The following is a 21,171-nucleotide window of genomic DNA, read 5'->3' as shown; positions in this document are numbered from 1 at the left end:
GGTTGTTGAGCCCAAAGGTCAAGAAAGGATTCTTGAAATGTTTTATGGTGCAAAAAAGTGTTTTTATTGTAGCAGGACCCTTGGGCAGAAAAGGGAAATCTCTAAAAGGATTTCTGTCTGTCAAAGAAGATTACAGGATCCTGGAGGTCTGGCTATTGTCAAGCTAAGGTGGTTTTTTAGTTTCTAGCAAAGCATTAAAGTTAAGGCAGCTGTGAGTTCTTTGAGGAAGGTCACGCTACATGTCTCCTGTATTTATCCACAGGCTGCACGTTGTAAGGAAATTTAATTTTATCTACATTTCTCTTGCCTTTGTTCTCCTTATCACTAATAATTAGCTAGCGAGGTCCCTGTCTCCTAGTAGGACACTTGAAATCCACAAGGCTTTCCCCACAGAGTATTAAAATCCAGAGGTACATACATCACTATACATATGAATGGGGAAAGGGAGTCCTTTTCTCATTGTTCTTAAACATTAGAGCAAATTGCAAGAACTTCGAGCTGAAAGGATATACCCAGAAGCTGTGTATTTAGATTAGGAGAAGCCAGACGTGAGAGACAGTGTTTGTCATTGGGATGGCTTTTAATTAGGGGAACTAACTGGACAGAAGATGACCTTTCAGGCCTTAAAAAATCATTATTCATCCACAAAAGGAAGGAAACAAGGTCTACATGTGGCATAGGTTAAAAAAAAAAAAACAAAAAAACAAAAAAAAAAAACACTCTCTTCCTCTAATCGGGTATCTCTACCTGGCTATCTAACAGATCACCCCAAATCTGATCAGGCATTTCCTGCTTACACTGCTCTTGATGGCTATCCTGGCCCCATGGTGAGCTCCCCATTCAGAGGTACGCTTTTGGGGGGCCTTTCTCAGCAAGGAAGGAATCTTTCTTTTGACTCTAGGTGAAAGTTATTTCTCCTCTCTGTGAATCTGCATTATCGCTAGACGACTCCAACTTCCCACAGGCCCTCATTCACTTCCCCCTTCTATTTACTTGCTTGTAGATTTTTTGTACTGTAACAACAACCACCCCAGAGGCCCAAGCTGCAGTCACTCGTGCCCGCCCACATCACCAAACGGAATCTCCGTACCTAACCTAATTGCCGTTTTAACCTCTTCCAGAAATGGAGTCTTACTCAGGAATTCTCCGGTCAGCACCCACCTGTAATCTGTCACGTGGGTTCTCTCCATCCCTGCCCCCGCCCCAGGAAGATAATGTAATCCACCCCAAAACCCCAGCTCTTACCCCGAGGGAAAGTGACTTTGCCTGAAACCATCCTTTCTTTTGCTAATTGTTCTGTGGGGGTTCTGTGATAAAGTCCTTCTGTCCTTTTTTTTTTTTTTAAGATTTTATTTATTTATTTATTGATAGACGCCACGGTGAGAGAGGGCACACAAATAGGGGGAATGGGAAAGGGAGAAGCAGGCTTCCCGCTGAGCAAGGAGCCCCTTCCGCGCGGAGCCTGGGATCACGACCTGAGCTGAAGGGCAGACGCGTACCGACAGACCACGCGGGTGCCCCGAGTGCTTCCCTTTTGCACAGCCGCTGGTTTGAGATGCTACCCCATTCACAAATCGCTTGATAAAGCCAATTACATCTTCAAATTTACTAGGTTGAGTTTTGGCTTTTAACTACATGTATATTCAGTGAACCGGACTGTAAATTTCTAGGGGGGAAGAAGGCCTGCAGGTTTCTTGTGTCGACCTAGGGAGTGTGCAGGTAATAAATGCTCGGTCAGAATCCATATGTGTGAGGACTTCGGTTTGTGCGCGGCCACAGCACTAGAAGAGCTGGGTGCGGGGAAGACCGGTGGGGGTAGGTGAGGCTGCGTTACAAAGTCTGCTTGGTCCCCATTCTGGTGACTGAAGGAGAGACAGAGAAAGGAAAACGTTTTTCACACTGTCAAAGGCCCCAGTGGTTTATCCAAAGCAAGAGGGTCGTGATCCCAGGGTCCTGGGATGGAGTCCCACATCGCATTGGGCTCCTTGCTCAGCAGGGAACCTGCTTCTCCCTCTGTCTGCTTCTCCCTCTGTCTGCTGCTCCCGGCTTATGCTCTGTCTTTCTCTCAAAAAAGTAAATAAACAACAAAACAAAGCAGGAGAGTTTATTTACTTTTCCATTCTTCCTGAAAAGCTTCAGATAGTAGTGTTTGTGGAGTTCAGTTAAGTAAGAAGTGTTCTCCGCCCAAGAGCATTCCTTTCCCAAAGCTGCTTCGTTAGAAGTTTCATCAGAAGTCAGCCAGGATTCCTTCTGGTTATGTCAACAACTCTGTGAGCAGGTTATCCAGATGAATTTGCTTCCTGTTGTGCTGTGAGGACGGCCTGGTGTTCCTGCTCTGTGTGTGTGAAGGTTTGAGTCCAGTGTTCCTCCGTGGGGTCCCTGAAGACAGCTCTGGCTGGGTTTCAACAGGCTGTGCCATGTGTGAGTTTTCTGCTACATTGATGGGATTTCTAGAGCAGGACGGGGTGAACCAGTTTCTTTAATAAATTAGCTGATGCTGTCAGTGTTGTGCTTCTTTATCTACTTGATAGGAACATGAAATAAGGAAAGTTCTGGAGAAAGATCCCCCCACATTTCCTCATTCTCTCTGAGCAAGCTGTCCCCGGGTTCCTTGGACTTGACTAGCCTCAACCTTGGCCCACAGAGACTTGAATAAGCACCAGCTTGGTTTGTAGCAACTCAAAACTACATCTCTAGGATGACCCTTGCTCCCCTTAAAGCGCCTGCCTGAGGAAACTCAAAGCTGCCAAAAGAATTTGCTGTTTGTTCCAGCCAACACCAAAAGAGAAGGCCTCTGGCACGCCACCATATTTGTGGGCCCAGGGGAGCCGCATCTGATACGCACCAGGTAGTGAACTCAGTCGGTCTCCTAAGGATAAAGCCCCTTTCCCACTCTGTCGTGATTTTTCACTTCCCTGACCGGCACTCTAGCTTCTCCCCTTAAAATGCCCACTCACGTCTGTTCAAATTGAAGTTATAGTCAGTTATGCTGGACTCCTTTCCTTATTGCAATAGTCGTTACTGATTAAAATTTGTCCTTAGTCGTATTCTTCAGTGCCTGATTTTGTCCAGCATCTTTAACAATGTAAGTTCAGCTAAGGCCATCCGAAGAATCCCTTGGTTGCTCGAGTAAAGAACGGAAGGGGGCCAACGGGTAGAAACCTCCAGTCTGAAGGTACGTATGGTGTGGGATGTGTACAGCATGGTGACTACAGTTAATAATGCTGTATTGTGTATTTGAAAGTTGCTAAGAGTAGATCCTAAAGGTGTTCATCACAGGAGAGAAAAATAATGTAACTTTGTGAGGTGATTTTTAAAAAAATCTGAGGTGACTCAGATTTTTAGTAACTCAACTTATTGTGATCTTTTCACAATACGTACATAAATCGTTATGTTGTATACCTTAAATGAGTATAATCTTGTATGTCAATTAATCTTAATAGAACTGGGGGCAAATGGGAGGGAACGTACACATTGCATACACATTGCTGGTGCGAAATGTAAAATGCGGCAGCCACTGTGGGAAACACCTCAGCGGTTCCTCAGAACAGTTCAGTGTAGAGTGACTATAGGACCTACCAAATTCCACTCCAGCACATACACAAGAGAATTGAAAACACATGTTCTCAGGGCACCTGGGTAGCTCAGCCGTTAAGCGTCTGCTTTCGGCTCAGGTCATGATCCCAGGGTCCTGGGATGGAGTCTTGTAATTGGTTCCCTGCTCACCCGGAAGCCTGCTTCTCCCTCTCCCACTCCCCCTGCTTGTGTTCCCTTTCTCGCTGTCTCTCTCTGTCAAATACATAAGTAAAATCTTAAAAAAAAAAAAGGATATCTTAAAAAAAGTATGTTCTCAGACAGCTTATACACCAATGTTTATAGCAAATGATGCATAGCAGCATGATTTATAATACCGCAAAGTGAACACTGATGAAAGGACAGACAAAATGTGGTCCATGCGTACAATGGAACATTATTTCTCACAGGAAAGAATGAAGGACTATCACACACAACAGTGGAATTGGACCCCGAAAATCTTCTGCTAAATGAAGAAACCCAAACACAGAAGCCGCACGTTGTATGATTCCATTATACAGGAGTTCAAAACAAACAAACCACCACCAACAGCCAAAAACCAAAATGTCCGGAATAGCCAAATGCATGAGGACAGGAAGCAGACTGGCGGTTGCCAGGGACTGGGAGGCGGGGGGAGAGGTATGGGGTTCTTTTTGTGGTGATGGAAATGTTCTGGAAGGAGGTAGAGGTAATGATTGCACAATACAGTGAAGACACTAAAACCCGCCGATTGCACACTTCAAGACGGCGGACCTCATGCTACGTGAATTTCATCTTAATTAAAAAAAGAACACGACTGTGCTCGCAACCCAAGAGTCGTAGAGTAGATCACACTTGTGCCACCCTTTTCTGGTCATATTTACCAAAGATGTTCAAGACTTCTGGAGTCCTGCAATAGTAAATACATATAAGAAAGGCAGCCTGGGAAAGAGAGGTTATTGTGAGGCTGACCATGGGTGAGGAGGCTCTTTGCCTAATCTTTTCTGGCGGCAGGGAGTGGAGGGGGGGAGGCTGGAGGGCAGTGGCTTTCTGGGGGCTGGGATTGCGTTTGGAGAGGAAGCCCAAGCAAGGAGATTCTCTTCCCTTCCCAGATGGCTGTGTCCTGTTGGAGGCTTCATCCTTCACGCTGACCAGGGAACACGCTGCTCAGATGAAAAGCCCATCGTCCCGCAGCAGCCAAAGCAAACAAACGCAGAGAAAAAGCCACCGAAAACCGAGAGGAAGTAGCATTCTGCATCCTGGCTGATAACGTCCACAAAATCTGAGCCGCGAAGACACGCGGCCCTGGCCTGGCCACTGGGGGACCTGGGGGACTTGGGGGACACTCAGGACCAGACTGGCCAGACGTGAGGAGGATCTTGGCCCTCAGTGTCACTGGCCCAACCCCACAGCTTTGCTCTTGACTTCAAAGGGACATCAGTGTCCTTCCTGTATACAGGTAGAGACCAGAGAACTGTTTGGGTCATCTCTGCCTATGTGCCCCTGAGATACACAGGCGGACGGACAGTCCCAGCTGGGGGAACGCCACCTGACTAGAAGCGACGTGGGAAACCAAGGCAGATGGTAATGCTGATGAGATTAGAGGTTGGTTTAACCTGTGGCCCGTGGACAAATACTGGAGGCAGATGGAGTGTAATGTTCCTCCGGGAAGCTCCTAACTATCTCAGCGTTAAGGCCTTGCTAGAGGGAGAAGCAACCTTCGTTTGACAACAGCAAAGCCTCCCGCATCCAGTGAGTCTTCTTTATTTATTTATTTATTTTTTTTAAAAGATTTTCTATTTATTTATTTGACAGAGAGAGAGAGAGATCACAAGTAGGCAGAGAGGCAGGCAGAGAGAGAGGAGGAAGCAGGCTCCCTGCGGAGCAGAGAGCCCGATGTGGGGCTGGATCCCAGGATCCTGAGATCATGACCTGAGCCGAAGGCAGCGGCTTAATCCACTGAGCCACCCAGGCGCCCCCAGTGAGTCTTCTTTAAAAGAGAAAAATCCTTTTGGAACTTCCCTTGTCTTTACTTTCCCCCCACACACCCCAAAGTACAAAATCAGTTGGCCCCACAATCCCGGGGCGGCGGGGAACCGCAGGGAGCAGAAGGCAGCAGCTCTTTTCTGCCCTCAGGTCCCGTCCCCATGGCTTAAGGAAACCACTGCCATTTTGCACCGAAGACGTCTCCAGAATTCTTTCTTGGCCGTGGCTCCGGATGGACCCCGCCCCTCCCCGCCAAACCTCACTTATGTTCCAGAACTACATCAGGAGGACTTCTGCTGTGACAGGCACATCTCAGCTTCTTTCTCGTGGCCCCATCTTTCTTGTGGCCAGGAATGGTGGGGCCCCATGTTCGTGGCACCCAATCTTCCCGCGGGCTGGAAGTCTGTCCTCCTCTTCCTTTCCACCAAGGAAAGTGTGCGGAGACCACCACCATGGGGACCTGCTTCTTTCTTGCTGGGTGGGTGCTCTTAGGGGAGGGAGACAAGAGACCCTGAGCGTCTTGGCTAATGCGGGAAGAGAGCCCTTTTCCTACTTTTGACCCAGGAACGCTATAAGGACCCAATAGCATTCTGTCTCTGACAAAGGTTTATGGACTGGAAAACATTATTCAAACATCTGGGGTAATACAGACTGTGGGTCTGTTTCTTCCCTTCTATTTCGAAATACTTGGCCTGCAACTGGCTCTCAGTCCTGACCCTTCCCTGTGTTGGGCCAAGGGAAGCTGAGCCTTAGGACTTACTCTCCAGGAAGGAAAGGAGGGCCTCCTTCCACAGCCTGTAGAACCTGCTCCCAGCACTTCCTCCCCACCCTGCTCTCCGAAATGCTGATCGCAGCGCTCCCTGGTGGAACCTCTGGCAGATCCAGGGCAACCCCCAAGACCCAGAGAGCTCAGGTTGGATTGGGGAGGGCAGGGACCAGGGTGTTGATGCCTACAGAGACAGGCTCCAGTCAGGTGCCCCTGGCTGCTGTAATGCAGAACACAGACTTCTCATTACTTGATATTTTGATGTTTCAGGACAAGCTAGAAACTGCCCTATTGAAAAACCAAAACCAAAACTGAAAACCAATTCTACAAGCCAAAGAAAACAAGCACTGGGAGTTTTGGGCTGCAAACCAACAGAAAAACTTGATTTTTGTAGAAGAGACCAAACACTGATAACAGTGAATTCCAACACATAAATGAAGAACACTCTTGGTAATGGAAATATTTTCCATAAAATATAAAAATCACCACTATGAACATATTTGACAAGGAGAAAAAAAGAAACAAGCTTATTCACTTGCTTCTGAATTTTCCCATACATTTGCTTGTTACACTATTTTTTTAAAACTTCTTATATTAGCCAACAGAAACTAGGAAGTTTCAATAAAAATTATGGGAGATGGGGCACCTGGGTGGCTCAGGTCATGATCCCAGGGTCCTGGGATCAAGTCCCACATTGGGGTCTCTGCTCAGTGGGGAGCCTGCCTCTCTGATAAATAAAAATAAATAAACAAAAATCTTTAAAAAAATTATGGGAGGTGGGGCGCCTGGGTGGCTCAGTGGGTTAAAGCCTCTGCCTTCGGCTCAGGTCGTGATCCCAGGGTCCTGGGATCGAGCCCCACATTGGGCTCTCTGCTCCGTGGGGAGCCTGCTTCCTCCTCTCTCTCTGCCTGCCTCTCTGCCTAGTTGTGATTTCTCTCTGTCAAATTAATAAAATATTAAAAAAAATTATGGGAGGAAAAATACAAAATAGAAAAAAAAATTATAAGTTTTTTTTTTCCCTACTATTTGGGAAGAAAAAACCAATTCATCCTAAAGGTACATATTCACCAGCTTCCAGAATACCAAAGTCCATGTGGGTTTGTTTGAACTTTTTTAGGAAAGAAATTCATACAACGTGCAAAGCCTGCACAATTTGGCCTCATCCCGCCTGATGGCTTCACCTGCTACCATTTCCTGTGCTGCTCTGATCATCATGCAAAACTTTTCCTCCAAAACCATTTCAGGGTTTTTTGAGAGGCTCTCTTTCTCTTTGAGGTCTTCTCTTTTCTCTTTTTATTTATTTTTAAAGATTTTATTTATTTATTTGACAGACAGAGATCACAAGTCGGCAGAGAGGCAGGCAGAGAGAGAGGAAGGGAAGCAGGCTCCCTGCTCAGCAGAGAGCCTGATGCGGGGCTTGATTCCAGGACCCTGGGATCATACCTGAGCCGAAGGCAGAGGCTTTAACCTACTGAGCCTCTTTAAAAAAAAAAAATATTTATATTTTTTAAATTATTTTTTTAAAAGATTTTACTTATTTATTTGAGAGAGAGAGAATGAGAGGGGAGAGATCAGAGGGAGAAGCAGACTCCCCGCCAAGCAGGGAGTCTGATGCGGGGCTCGATTCCAGGACCCTGGGATCATGACCTGAGCAGAAGGCAGTTGCTTAGCCAACTGAGCCACCCAGGCGCCATCTTTTCTATTTTTTAAAGCTCCCATGCATTCTTCAAAACCCAGTTTACATGTTGCCACCCACCAACACCCAGATTACACGATGTCTCCGCAGGCCTTCAGATGCAGAAATGGATGAACACATCATACACCTTCTGACATTGGGAGTCTACCCAAAGGTGGGCTGTGTCTCTGACGAGGCATAAAACATTGAAAACACCTCATAGGTTAGAAGCTGGTAGGATAGGTTTTTGGTCTGTTTTGCTCCCCCAGAATTTGGTACACAGCCAGACTCATGTAAGCAGGATAATTTAAAAATATACTGTAAAAATACTTTTATTTTTGAATTTTTGGAGTTTTTTTGAGTAAGTATTGATTTTCATGGTTCAGAATGCGGAAGATATAAATGTATGTATATATGAAGTTTCCGTCTTTTCCTTGTTTCCAACCACTCAGTTTCTCTTATCAGTAAATACTCAGTTTTAGATATCCTCTGGATGAAGTTCACGTTCTTTTGCACAGTGAAATCTTTCTACGACCTGGACTTGTTTATCTTCCCAGCCCTCTCCCCACACTTAGCCTTTGCCCTTTACTTTCCAGCCTGTACTAAATTTAGCGGCTCAGAATGCTGTGTTCTCTGTGAACCGCTCCTGCTACCCTTTCATCAGTTAGTGGAATGTTTCTGGTCAGCCTGGCCGCAGCTTCCCTGTTGCAGTGGGGACCCGCTGTCCAGAGGCTCCGAGAGCCCTCCATCCCACCCCGCCCCCCGTTCTCCTGATCGCCCTGGTCCTGAGGTACAGTCCTCGCAGGCTCCCGCTTCCTGGAGATCTGAGGCTCCTTAATCATCATTAAAGGCTAAAGACCAGAGGCCAACACACAGCAGGGCTGGAAGAAAGCTGCTGTCTCCTGGACAACTCTTGGCCATTGTACTTGTTCTCCAAACCGCAGCCTCAGGAAGTCCTGGGACTGGTGATTGGAAACTGAGGCTTCACCTCCCTGGTACACGTCCCCAGCCCCACCTCTAACAAAGGGGATGTGTCTCCTCCTGGCAGCCTGAAGGAGGTGTCCAGCTCACACACAAATGCTCCCCGCCTTCCACCCTCACTGGGCACGGCTGGTCACACCGGTGCGCACACCTCTGGGTGTGAGGCGGTATTTCTTACTATGAATGACTAAAATAGCATTTTCATTTCATTTCATTATCAGTCTCCTGTGACTCTTACTAGCAGAGGTTAGTGTCCCTGAATCCAGTCAACACGCAGACACTGAAAAGCTAGATTTTCTCCTTTAAAGCCTAAAAGGCCGATTCTGAACCATGATGAATTTGCCTTGATCCGTCCCCTCAGCGGGGCTTTATAGACCACCGGCCCCCACCTATGCCTGGACTGGACTCGTAGTCGCGCCCCCCCCTGCCCTCCCAGGGCCAAGAGTCGCAGTCTCTCAGACTTCAGCCCCTACCTCACTGGATGCCAAATCATTCTGTAAATTGTGAAGTCCTGGGGCGCCTGGGTGGCTCAGTGGGTTAAAGCCTCTGCCTTTGGCTCAGGTCATGATCCCAGGGTCCTGGGATCCAGCCCCACGTCAGGCTCTCTGCTCAGCGGGGAGCCTGCTTCCCCGTCTCTCTCTCTGCCTACTTGTGATCTCTGTCAAATAAATAAATTTAAAAAAAATCTTAAGGGGCGCCTGGGTGGCTCAGTGGTTTAGGCTGCTGCCTTCGGCTCAGGTCATGATCTCAGGGTCCTGGGATCGAGTCCCACGTCGGGCTCTCCGCTCAGCGGGGAGCTTGCTTCCCTCTCACTCTCTCTGTCTGCCTCTCTGCCTGCTTGTGATCTCTGTCAAATAAATAAATAAAATCTTTAAAAAAAAAAATCTTAAAAAAAATTGTGAAGTCCTGTAAAATGCAAGGTGGTGTGAACATTAGCATTTTTATGATTATTAGTTAGATTCTTACTGACACAAAATTCACACATAGTGACTCCAGGGTGTCACGAAAGCCCACTATGTATGTATCTTGAACAAGAATTGAAAGGCCCCAAAAGAGGCTACTTTTTTCTTTTTTTAAGACTTTATTTATTTAATAGAGAGAGCACGAGCTAGGGGAATGGCAGAGAGAGGGAGAAGCATGCTCCCCGCTGAGCAGGGAGCCCGATGCAGGGCTCCATCCCAGGACCCCAGGATCATGACCTGAGCTGAGGCAGATGCTTAACCGACTGAGCCACCCAGGCGCCCCTACTTTTTTTTTTTTTTTATCATTTTATTTACTTAAGCTTTAAGTTAAAAAAAATCCTTAAACTTTTAAAAATATTTTACTTTTTTTTTTTTTTAAAGATTTTATTCATCTATTTTGAGATAGAGCAAGATAGAGAGAGAGGTAGAGGGAGCAAGATAGAGAGACAGAGCACGAGCAGTGGGGAGCAACACAGAGAGAGAAGCAGGCTCTCCACTGAGTGGGGAGCCTGATGCAGGGCCCCATCCCAGGACCCCGGGATGATGACCTGAGCCAAAGGCAGACACTCAACCAAGCCCCCCAGGTGCCTCAAGATTTTTTACTTTTAAGTAATCCCTATACCCAGTGTGGGGCTTGAACTCACAATTCCGAGATCAAGAGTCACAGGGGTGCCTGGGTGGCTCAGTGGGTTGAGTGTCAGACTCCTGGTTTAGGCTCAGATTGTGATCTCAAGCCAAACTACCCCCACCCTTAAGCTCCGTGCTCAGTGGGGAATCTACAGGAGTTTTTCTCTCTCTCCCTCTCCCTCTGCAGCTCCCCTAACTTCTCCTCACACTTGTGCTCTTTCTCTCTCTCAAAATATATAAAAAAAACTTAAAAAAAAAAAGTCACATGTTTCCTCCTCTGAGCCAGCTAGGCACCCTTAAAAAGACTCCTTTTATACTTTACATAGTTTCTTCTTCTTCTTTTATTTTTTTATATTTTTATATTTTTAATATTTTATTTATTTATTTGTCAGACAGAGATCACAAGTAGACAGAGGCAGGCAGAGAGAGAGCGGGGAGAAGGCTCCCCGCAGAGCAGAGAGTCTAATGCGGGCTCGATCCCAGGACCCTGGGATCATGACCTGAGCCGAAGGCAGAGGCTTTAACCCACTGTGCCACCCAGGCGTCCCTTCTTTTATTTTTTTTAAGATTTTATTTATTTATTTGGTAGAGGGAGAGGGAGAGAGAGAGAGAGAGAGAGAGAGAACAAGCAGGGGCAGCAGCAGGCAGAGGGAGGGGGAAAGGGAGAAGCAGATGGGAAGCTCCATCCCAGGACCCTGGAATCATGACCTGAGCTGAAGGCAGTTGACTGAGACATTTTTAAGTTTTTTTAAAAAATTAAAAAAAAAAAGTTCGACAAATATTTTGCTTGAGATTGGTGCTCCGGAGCTATGGACACCCCAAAAGATTCTTCTTACCCCTGGACTAGCAGATGGAGGGAACCCTTTATACCAGCTATTATGCCGATAAGAACTTCAAGTCCACGTCTTATTACTGGGGTAGCCTTTCCCTTATTCCACAGGGTTCAAGGTCTGTAATAGCTCATCTTACTACTGACGATTTTGCAATTTCAGCCAGGTTGTCACAGGGCTTGGCTGAGCTCAAGCCATCAGTGTACTGCTTCATTCCATTATTTTATTCTTTCAGGGGCGCCTCACTGGCTCAGTCAGTAGAGTATGTGACTCATACTCTTGGGTTATAAGTTTTTTTTTTTTTTTAAGTTTTATTTATTCATTTGACAGAGAGATCACAAGTAGGCAGAGCCGCAGGTAGAAGGTGGGGTGGGGAAGCAGGCTTCCCATCTAGCAGAGAGCCCAATGCAGGGTTCGATCCCAGGACGCTGAGACCATGACCCGAGCCAAAGGCAGAGGCCCAACCTACTGAGCCACTCAGGTGCCCCTCAGGTTCTAAGTTTGAGACTTGCATTGGATGTAGCGAATATTTAAAAATAAGTAAAATCTTAGGGCACCTGGGTGTGCCCCTAAAAGCATCTGACTCTTGATCTTGGCTCAAGATCAGTGTGCACAACAGACCTCGTCATCTTTCTCCCCGGATCATCTCCTTCCCTTGAGTATTTTTTTTTATCTCAGAGAAGGACACACCCTACCGGTCGGCGACCAGGCCAGAGAGCCGGGACTCACGGCAGACTCCTTCCCTCCTTCTCTCCCTCATCCTCAGTGTTCCGTCTGTCACCTTCTCTTGCTAAGTGTCTCCCCACCATCTCTCCTGTCTGCACCCCATCTCATCTCCACTGTTGGCCCAAACTACAGCCTTTGCTTCTCATCAACCCACCTTTGGGGTTACCCCTTCTCAAAGTGGTCAGTGTCGCCTTCCAGCACCCAAGTCTGACCATGTCTCCTGCTGTTCAGAATTCTGATGTGTCTCCACATGAAGGTGAGACAAGGAGCGTCTCGACTTGGCCCCTGCCCAGCTGTCCTGCCTCAACTCCCAGCCTCAGCTGCGTGGGAGGTACCCGCTCAAGTTGCTGCACAGCTGCAGATCGCCACATCCTCATGACCCTTCCATTTCTCCCGGCACCGTGCGAGCTTCTGCTCTGGCCCTGAATCCCCTATTCTGTCCCCTCCCAACCCTTCATGTGTTCCAGGCTCAGCCCAAAAGCTCCCTCCCCTGAAGACACCACTGTCCGGAGATAGAACTGCTTTTCTGTCTCCACTGCATCTTGTCCATACCTCCTCTTCTGAGCAGTCTGCCAGGGGCTCTCTAAGCTCCTGGATGGTGAGCAGCTTCTTCGAAACTTTACATGACAGTGCCAGTCTAGGGCAAAGCCTGGCGAATGATCTATAAATGTGTGTTGAAGGAACAGATGTTTTAATAAGGAAACTTTTTCCTGGGGCGCATGGGTGGCTCAGTGGGTTAAAGCCACTGCCTTCGGCTCAGGTCATGATCTCAGGGTCCTGGGATCAAGCCCTGCTTTGGGCTTGCTGCTCAGCAGGGAGCCTGCTTCCTCCTCTCTCTCTGCCTGCCTCTCTGCCTACTTGTGATCTCTGTCAAATAAATAAATAAAATCTTAAAAAAAAAAAAAAAAGGAATTTTTCCCTGTCTGGGAGCTCCCATCTAGCGAGGAGGATGGACTCACAGACAACCTCCACCTGACAGCAGGCTCCGGCTCTGGAAGGGCTCTGGCTGTCTTCTAGGGTCTGGAGAGGAAAAGAAATCAGGGGCACTCCTCATTTACAACAGCATGCTCGAAACAGATGTCCAACTCTTGGCTGCTGAGCGTGATGAGAATGTGTAGTTACTGAAGAGGCTAATTCCGCTGTCTGGGATTTCTGGCAGGGGCTGTTTGTGGTGGGGGAGAGGGACAGAATTCAGGTGGGTTTTGGCTTTCACTTTTCACAAGGAGCCTTGAAGGGAGCTTGCCTCTTCTGGCTCCTTCCTCCAGGCCCTTCCCACTCTGGAGGGTGACCCTCCTCTCCGGAGGGTGACTGATTCATGTTTGGGAGGCGGCCCATTGGTTACCTTAACGTTCCCAGAACAGTGCCCCAATTTAAAGATTTTTTTTTTTTTTTTCGAAATGAACTTTAAACCTGAACTTGTCTAAGAAAATCCCCTGTTCACCAAAAAGTCTATGTGTACGGAGCTGGTCCAGATGAACAAAGGGGCACATTAGTTAAACCAGTGAAAACAAATTTTATTCAGTAACTAGTGACAGGGAGGAAAGAGCTGAGCTCCAGTCCCATTTGTGCAGAGGTGACTGGACCTGTTAAAGGGACAATGGCGTGCCGGTGGGGAGCTCAAGTGAAAAATGACCAAGGCTTGGCGGGTGGAAACGTGGTCAGGCCCTTGAACCTGCTAGCGGCGATTGCGGAAGGTAGGATCCCGTCCTCCCACAGAGACGGGGGACACAAGCCCTGTCCCTCCTCGAAGGAATGGCTCTCAGGTCCTTGAACTAGAACTGTCCTGGATACATAGACACATCTCAGAGGGCCAGAGGGAGGCTGGTAATCGTGAGCCCTGCTGAGAGCATGCTCTAGGAGGAGGTCGGGGCTCCAGCCCCAGACGCCGGCAGGAGCAAGCCCAGAAGTGTCCCGGCAGCGGCCAGCTCGCCCAGGCAGGTGTTTCACTGGAGATGTGCCGCGGGGGTGGGAGAGGGGCTGGGGTCATCCCGGGGACCTGGCCAGAAGCGACGCTGGCCTTGGGTCTTCTCAGTGCAGATGTTTCCATCGCGCGGCTTATGGGCCCCCAGCGCTGCAGGTCGAGGGATCTGCCGGAGCGAGGCGTTCCCGACTGTGTAACACCTCCATCCTGCCGCCCATGATCCGCTTCCCGGTTCGGTTCGGAACGCGCGATCCGGCAGCCGGGGGGGGGGGCTACGTCAGAATCGGGGTGCAGGGGGAGCGGCGGGGGGGATGGGGGGCACAGAGGGTGGTCCCGCGAGGGGGACCCTGGGGGTGCAGGCAGGCGGCGCCGGCGCGGGGCCCGTGACCAACCGGGAGAAGGCGGGCGGTGCGGGGGCGGTGGGCCCCGGCGTTCTCCGCCCCACATCCGGTGACGGGGCGGCCGCAGGCCTTGCGCGCGCGGGCCGCAGGGAGGGCAGGGCTGCAGGGACTACAGGGCCCGCCCCGAGCCGCCGCCAGCCTTGAGCGCCAGCCGCCAGCCTTGAGCGCCCCCGCGCCCTCGCGCCCCCCGCCGCCCCGCCGGAGCTGTCACCGCCGCCCGCGCCTCCGCCCGCTGGGCCATGGGCGCCGCCGGCTCGTCCGCTCTGGGCCGCCTCGGCCTCCCCGCGCCGTCCCGGCCCGCCTGGCTCGGGGTGGCCGCGCTGGGACTGGCCGCTGTAGCGCTGGGGACGGTCGCCTGGCGCCGCGCGCGCTGCAGGCGGCGCCGGCGGCTGCAGCAGGTGGGCACCGTGGCGCAGCTCTGGATCTACCCGGTCAAGTCGTGCAAGGGGGTGCCGGTGAGCGCGGCGGAGTGCACGGCCTTGGGGCTGCGCTGCGGCCACCTGCGGGACAGGTAGGGCCGGGCCGGGGCTGCGCGGGACCTGCCCGGGACGGGGTGGAGGGGGCGCGCTCGCGGGAAGGAGTAGGTTTGCATCTTGGTTTCCTGGGTTGTTGGTTGGACGCTTTGCCTTTGATCCTTTAGCTGGAAAGGTCAGTTCGTGTCCGGTTGCGATTTGGAAAGGTGGGTAGGGTGAAGGTCGGGGTCTGACCCGGTTATGTCCAAGTCTCCTGCTAGTTCTGCACTTTCTGGTTTTCGTCCAGGGCACAGCAGTAGAAAATAAAATGCTGTGGAGGAGCACACGTGGGCAGAAGGCGGCAACGCTGAAACCAAGTCTCCTTCAAGGACACTAGCTTTGGTCTCCTTGAAGTTTGCTCCTCCCACGTCGCCAGTCCTGGAGGAAGTGCCTGGGAGACCCGGGAAGGGGGGGGGGGGGGACTTGATCCACTTTCATAAGTAATGAGCCGGTGAAGTTTTGTGTTGGGAAGAGGGGGTATCTAGGGCACCACAAATGTAGTATTCGCGGTGGAGAGAATACTGTGTCCCTCTCCCCAGAGGCAGAGTGGTCCTTGATGAAGAACTCTGGGTAAATAAAGTCCGTCCTCACATAAGGACCAGCATATGGAAGTTCCATTCACTTTCCCTAGAGAAGAAAAGGTGTCCTGTCATTGAACTCATCCCAGCCGCGAGGCTGCAGACACTCACTCTCAGAATGATGCAGCTGGGTGTCTGGAAGGCTCCCGTGGTGGTGAAGCGGGCAACGCTCCAGGAGAGTGAACAAGGAAGAACAGAATCCCCTTCTTCGGCTTGTTAGGGTTAGGATGACTTCCTATCCGGCTGGGGTGCTCTTGCTGTGGTCCTCTGTATACAGAGGGTGGGGATGTTGGCAAGTTGGTCATTTAAAGAATCTGCTAGCAGAGGCTCTCTGCTGCCCTGAGTTCACTCCGGGACATACGCATTCGCTCTTCTCAGCTGTCTTCTTCTTCTTTTTTTTTTTTTTTTAATATTTTGAGAGAAATCACAACTAGGCAGAGAGGCAGGCAGAGAGAGAGGAGGAAGCAGGCTCCCTGCGGAGCAGAGAGCCCGATGCGGGGCTGGATCCCAGGACCCTGGGATCATGACCTGAGCCGAAGGCAGAGGCTTTAACCCACTGAGCTACCCAGGCGCCCCTCAGCTGTCTTCTTTAAAAAATGTGGACTCTCACAGCTTTGAAAAACTTCAGCTTGTTTTAGAGAAATGTTGTGTATGCAGACCATGTAACTGTTGGGGATTTTCCATCCTCCTTCACTCCGGATTTCTAATCCTGGAGAGACTTTCATGTTTTGTGTTTGTTTTCAGTAATCTCTACCCCCCAACGTGGGGCTAGAACTCAGGACCCTGACATCAAGAGTCCCATGCTCAACCAATGAAGCCAGCCAGGCACCCCTAATCCTAGAGAGGATGGATGGGTGGATGGATGGATTGATACCTATACTTTATTCAGATTTTCTTGGTTTTCCCGTAGCATCCTTCTTTTTCTATCCTAAGCTCCCTACCAGGATACATTTATAATTACATTTGGATGTCGTGACTTCTTGGGCTTCTCTAGACTATAATAGTGACTCAAGCTCCTACTGTTTTCTGATGATCTTGAGAGTTTTGAGGAATCCTGAGTGGGCATTTTGTAGAGTGTCTTTCAGTTTGGATTTATGTGTTATTTTCCTTATGGTTGACAGGGATTATGGATTTTTAGGAGGAGGAGCACAGAAGTAAAGTTCCATTCTCCTTGTATGATATCAAGGGTACACAACTTATCAACAAAACTTTTAAGTTTTTATTTAATTCCAGTTAGTTAACATACAGTGGAATATTAGTTTCAGGTGTACAATATAGTGATTGAACACTTCCACGGGGACATCCCGTGGTCATCACAACAAGTGTCCTCCTTAATCCCCATCACCGATATAACCCCCCACCCCTGCTCTGGTGACCATCAGTTCTCTATAGTTAAGAGTCTGTTTCTTGGGGTGCCTGGGTGGTTCAGTCAATTAGGCATCTGCCTTTGGCTAGGGTCATGATCCAGAGGTCCTGGGATCAAGCCCCACATCAGGCTCCCTGCTCAGCCTGCTTCTCCCTCCCTGCCTGCCACCCCCCGCCCCTGTCTGTGTGCGTTCTCTCTCTGTCTGTGTCAAATGAATAAACAAAATAAATAAAATCTTTTTAAAAAGTTTGTTTCTTGGTTAGTCTGTCTCTTTTTCTCTTTGCCCATTTGTTTTGTTTCTTAAATCCCACATATGAGTAAGTCATGTGGAATTTGTCTTTCTTTGACTGACTTATTTCAGGAGAGGAGTGAGTGACCAGAGGAACTGTAACATTTAATGAGCCACTAGAGAGATTTTTTAAAAACTTTAATTTCCTGAGAGTCCTGCCCCAGACCTGTGGAATCAGAGACACCCAGAGGGAAGCCACCTCGTGTAGTATTAAGATCTCCGTGGGTGAACCTGATGCTATCATTAAAGGGTGGTCTCTGGGGCATTAAGAAGGAGAAGAGCGTGTTTAGAGCTTATTCAAGTATAAAGGATTAGAAAAGCCTTCCTACTGCTGGGAAAACTTTAGGCGTAGGGGTACTAGACACCCTCCCCAAACTGGGAGAAGCAAGTTCTCGTGGTGTGCATGTAGAGAAAATCTCCTTGTGCTACTTCCTTCCCCACTTGAAGGACTGAAGTCATTTCTCAGAGAGATTTCCAGTTCGTACCTGTGTCTCTTCGGATCATCTGAATGGCTGTTTTCCTGCTTCTCATTGTCACTGCTTTGCTGTGATTATTGCTTTTGTGGGAAGAAAGGATGTGTCCTTTGCGTTTCGGCTTCAGTGGGTATCTGAACAGAAATGGAACTGTGTCCACTTCCCCTTGTGTGGAACAACACATGCTTGGGGTGGGCGGTGGGGCGAGGAGACTGGGAGGAGGCAGGCGAGGCAGTGGGATGACCGTGGGTTCGGTGCCACGTGTGCCTCACACGCACACATCCTGTTCCATGGGTGACCTTACACAAGCCTCAGCACCGTCCTGTGGCCCAGACGTTATCTCCACTCTGCAAATAAAACCCAGCAGGATCAGAAACGGCGAGTGTCTCACCCAAAAGCAGCTGTGCGCTGGGGTGTGAACGCGGATCCCTGTGGGTACAGCAGTCATGCCCTTTCTGGGAAGCCAGAGTGATTTGCAAGGGCGAGGATTGCACGGATGGGGAGACCTGTGCGCGGTCATCAAAACTTCCTGAGCCTCATTTTTTGTTCTCATTTACAGAAGGAAGGGCTTGGACTTGACGAGCTCAAAGACACTATTTAGTCTAGGTTGTATTTATTAAAGGATAATTGAAACTCGGAAACAAGCTAGAAAGAACTCTGCTGAATGACTGCGAGTCTCTCAATGATAACAAAACTGAAAACAGCCTGGAATGCAGGAAAAGCCCTTTCAGATTTATTTATTTTTTTTTAAGGTTTTATTCCTTTGACAGAGAGACAGAGTACACAGGCAGGAGGAAAGGCAGAGAGAGAGGGAGAAGCAGGCTTTCTGCTGAGCCAGCCAGGAGCCCGATGTGGGGCTCTATCCCAGGACGTGGAGATCATGACGCGAGCTGCAGGCAGACACCCAACATCTGAGCCACCTGGGCGCTCCTAGTTCTCTTGGAGTTAATTCCATTTTGAACCATTCTTAGAAGCTGGGCTCTTCCTCCATAAGGGCTCTGCCCTCAGATTTCTAGAACTATTTTGTTCAAAGCTCTTGACAAATTTGTGAATGTTTGGCTTGGGCACCCGGGACTTTGAGCTGGTTCAGAGTCCGTCTAGCAGAACGGACTGATTACCTGATTGGCGCAGAAGGTGGGAGGGTTGGCTGCCCTCCTTGACTTCGTAAATCCTGCTCTGCGTACTGGGTGTCTATGACTCCATCGGTCCTAAATCTGCCCTACCCTTCCGAAGCCAGCCCTTGATGCTCTCTGCACAGACTGTGATCTCCTGGAGAAACGAGTTCTCTCAGTTTATCATCCTGAGCGTCACTGCCCTGTGACTGACTGTGGCTGGGGCCCTGCTCCCCCTCCCCTACCCCCCTTCAGGCTCAGGCACTTCTGCTCGCCAGACCAATTTCTAAGTTTAGACACGAGGTTTTCCAGCTGCCTCGGGCTCTGCTCCACCACCCCTGTGATCACTCTGGTCACTCTTGTTCTTTTGGAGAATCTGAGCTCTGGGTTCTGCACCCATCCTCACACTGCACACTCCTGCTTTAGGAGTTAAAGAAGGTGTTAGTTTGGGGACCCCTTGGTCGCGAATAACTTTCTTTCAGATCTGTCGGGACAGAGATAATTATTCATTCACTGGGCATTGTTTGTATGCAAGAGAGGACAAAGGCTGTGACCCCGTTGGGCAGGATAATGAGAGTGGTTGGGGTCTGTTACACGCAGCAAGTCTTTATCTTGTATTGGTGTCTCTGTCCTTTCCTGGTGTTAGACTGCCTCCAAGTTGCACTTGACTTTCCACTGGCAGCAGCTGGCAGAAAACATACAGCCTCCTGCCCCCCTTTTCTCACTGTCACTGCCCAGGGTTTAACCCCTGTGCCACTTAGCAGCAGGCTAGAGCTCAGGGCGGGGCGTGGGAGCCCCAGTGAGGGGCTGAGGTGGAGGTGGACAGCGGGGACAAGGAAACTCAGCCCAGGGAGGGACTCACGGTCAGAACTCGCATGCGGACTCCTGCTGGCACGTGGGTCTGGCCAGGTGCAGCTCTCCGAGGGAGTCCTGTCACGAGCTGGGGCATGTTGGAAGTTGAGGGTGCAGGCTTTGGCAGGATTAGCCGGAGCAGGGTCATCCAGAACTCTGCACGCGGGATGAGGCTGGAAACAGGAACAGGGCCCAGCCCCAAGGGAATGGAGCAAAGTAGCGGGAAAGCCCTTGGTCGCAGCACCCCATAGTGAGCAGGCCAGACAACCCCGGGAGCCCAAGACTCTGGGAAGGAAAAAGATGGCTTCTCAGAGGGATGGAGGTTTGGAAAGCCCTTGCTTTCAGCGGCTGCTCTTGTGGAGGCTGAGAAAATTAAGGCCATCCCACCTCAAGTTTAGCTGATGTGGGAAACAGAGGCAGAAGAAAATCATTAAAATTCCTCACCTACTGACAAGTCCTTGAAACAGACAGAGTGGCTCTCCCCTGGGGACTTAACTGCCCTCACCTTGAGGTTTTGCTAAGGACAATCCTAGCCTGACCAACCCCCTACCCCAACAGGTGCGACCAGGATCCTGTAGGTCTACTTTAACATTTCCTTTATCTCTAAACCTCCAAGATAGAGAATCATTCCCAGCATATGGCCCACTGATAAACATCTAAAGGGTCTCACGAGAAGATTTTTATTATTGGTAATAAATAACCTTTCTCCCAACAATAGCTAGCCCCTCAAGGTCCTGGAGACCTTGCTTCCAAAAGTCCTTGGAGACTTACATCATCCATAATCCCCTTTGTCCTCACCCACCGCTGAGTCCACCCCTACTCTGCCTTTAAAAACTCTGACTGTAATCTGGTTCAGGGTCCAAGTCCCCCTGTGTCGGGTATACTTGGGCCCAAGCTTAAGCTTGTCAAATAAACCCTCGTGTGATTGCATCGGTGCTTGGCTCCTTGGTGGTCTCTCGGATGCGAGAACTCGGGCATAACACTCGGAAACCGGTGCCTTCCTCATGCACTGCCCGGTGTTCTGTGTCGATGGCATTGAAACTTACTTTCTCCAGGGCAAGCAACGCTCTTTAGATATCTTTTAGTCATCAGATCCTTTGTGTGGTGTAACTCCAGAATGTAGATAAAAGCGTAGCGGACCTCCTCAGGCCAGGCTCCCTTCCCCTTCCCAGCAAAGCTCAGTTCTCCCCCTAGATGTGATGCGGTGTGAAGACAGAGCCTAGAACAGCGGGCTCGCGGAGGTAAGTGGCTTCTGACCCAGCCCCTGGTTTGTGGGACTTCCTGCTCTGCATCAGAACATGCACATGGAGAGGGGAAGAGGTTTTTCTGAGCTTGTTCCTGTGTGTTCCTCGGCAGGTTTTGGCTGGTGATTAAGGAAGATGGGCACATGGTCACCGCCCGGCAGGAGCCTCGCCTGGTGCTGGTGTCCATCACCTATGAGGGCGACCGCCTGATTCTCAAGGCCCCCGGCGTGGACCAGCTGGCTTTGCCGAGCAAGCTGCCTTCCTCAAACAAGCTCCGGGACTGCAGGTGCTCTTCCTGGGGCCACTGGGGACGTGCGG

At 49.8% G+C, this 21,171-nt stretch overlaps 1 protein-coding gene across 2 annotated transcripts in view; it reads left to right on the top strand.

Moving 5' to 3' along the window:
* Window positions 1-14,457: 14,457 nt before the first annotated feature.
* The window catches only part of LOC123927744 (mitochondrial amidoxime reducing component 2-like), a 34,459-nt gene continuing 27,745 nt past the window's right edge, over window positions 14,458-21,171 (top strand). The window contains exons 1-3 of one of the 2 annotated variants that reach the window (XM_045982555.1): window positions 14,458-14,617; window positions 14,653-14,938; window positions 20,966-21,139. In XM_045982555.1, coding sequence (XP_045838511.1) covers window positions 14,667-14,938; window positions 20,966-21,139 — 446 coding nt within the window. In that variant the 5' untranslated portion in view covers window positions 14,458-14,617; window positions 14,653-14,666. Of the gene's footprint in view, window positions 14,939-20,965; window positions 21,140-21,171 lie in introns of both variants that reach the window. The other variant, XM_045982554.1, reaches the window with a different exon arrangement.

The sequence above is a fragment of the Meles meles genome, chromosome 17 (genome assembly GCF_922984935.1).
Source record: "Meles meles chromosome 17, mMelMel3.1 paternal haplotype, whole genome shotgun sequence".
Lineage (NCBI taxonomy): Eukaryota > Metazoa > Chordata > Mammalia > Carnivora > Mustelidae > Meles > Meles meles.
This window is presented reverse-complemented; position numbering and strand designations above follow the sequence as displayed.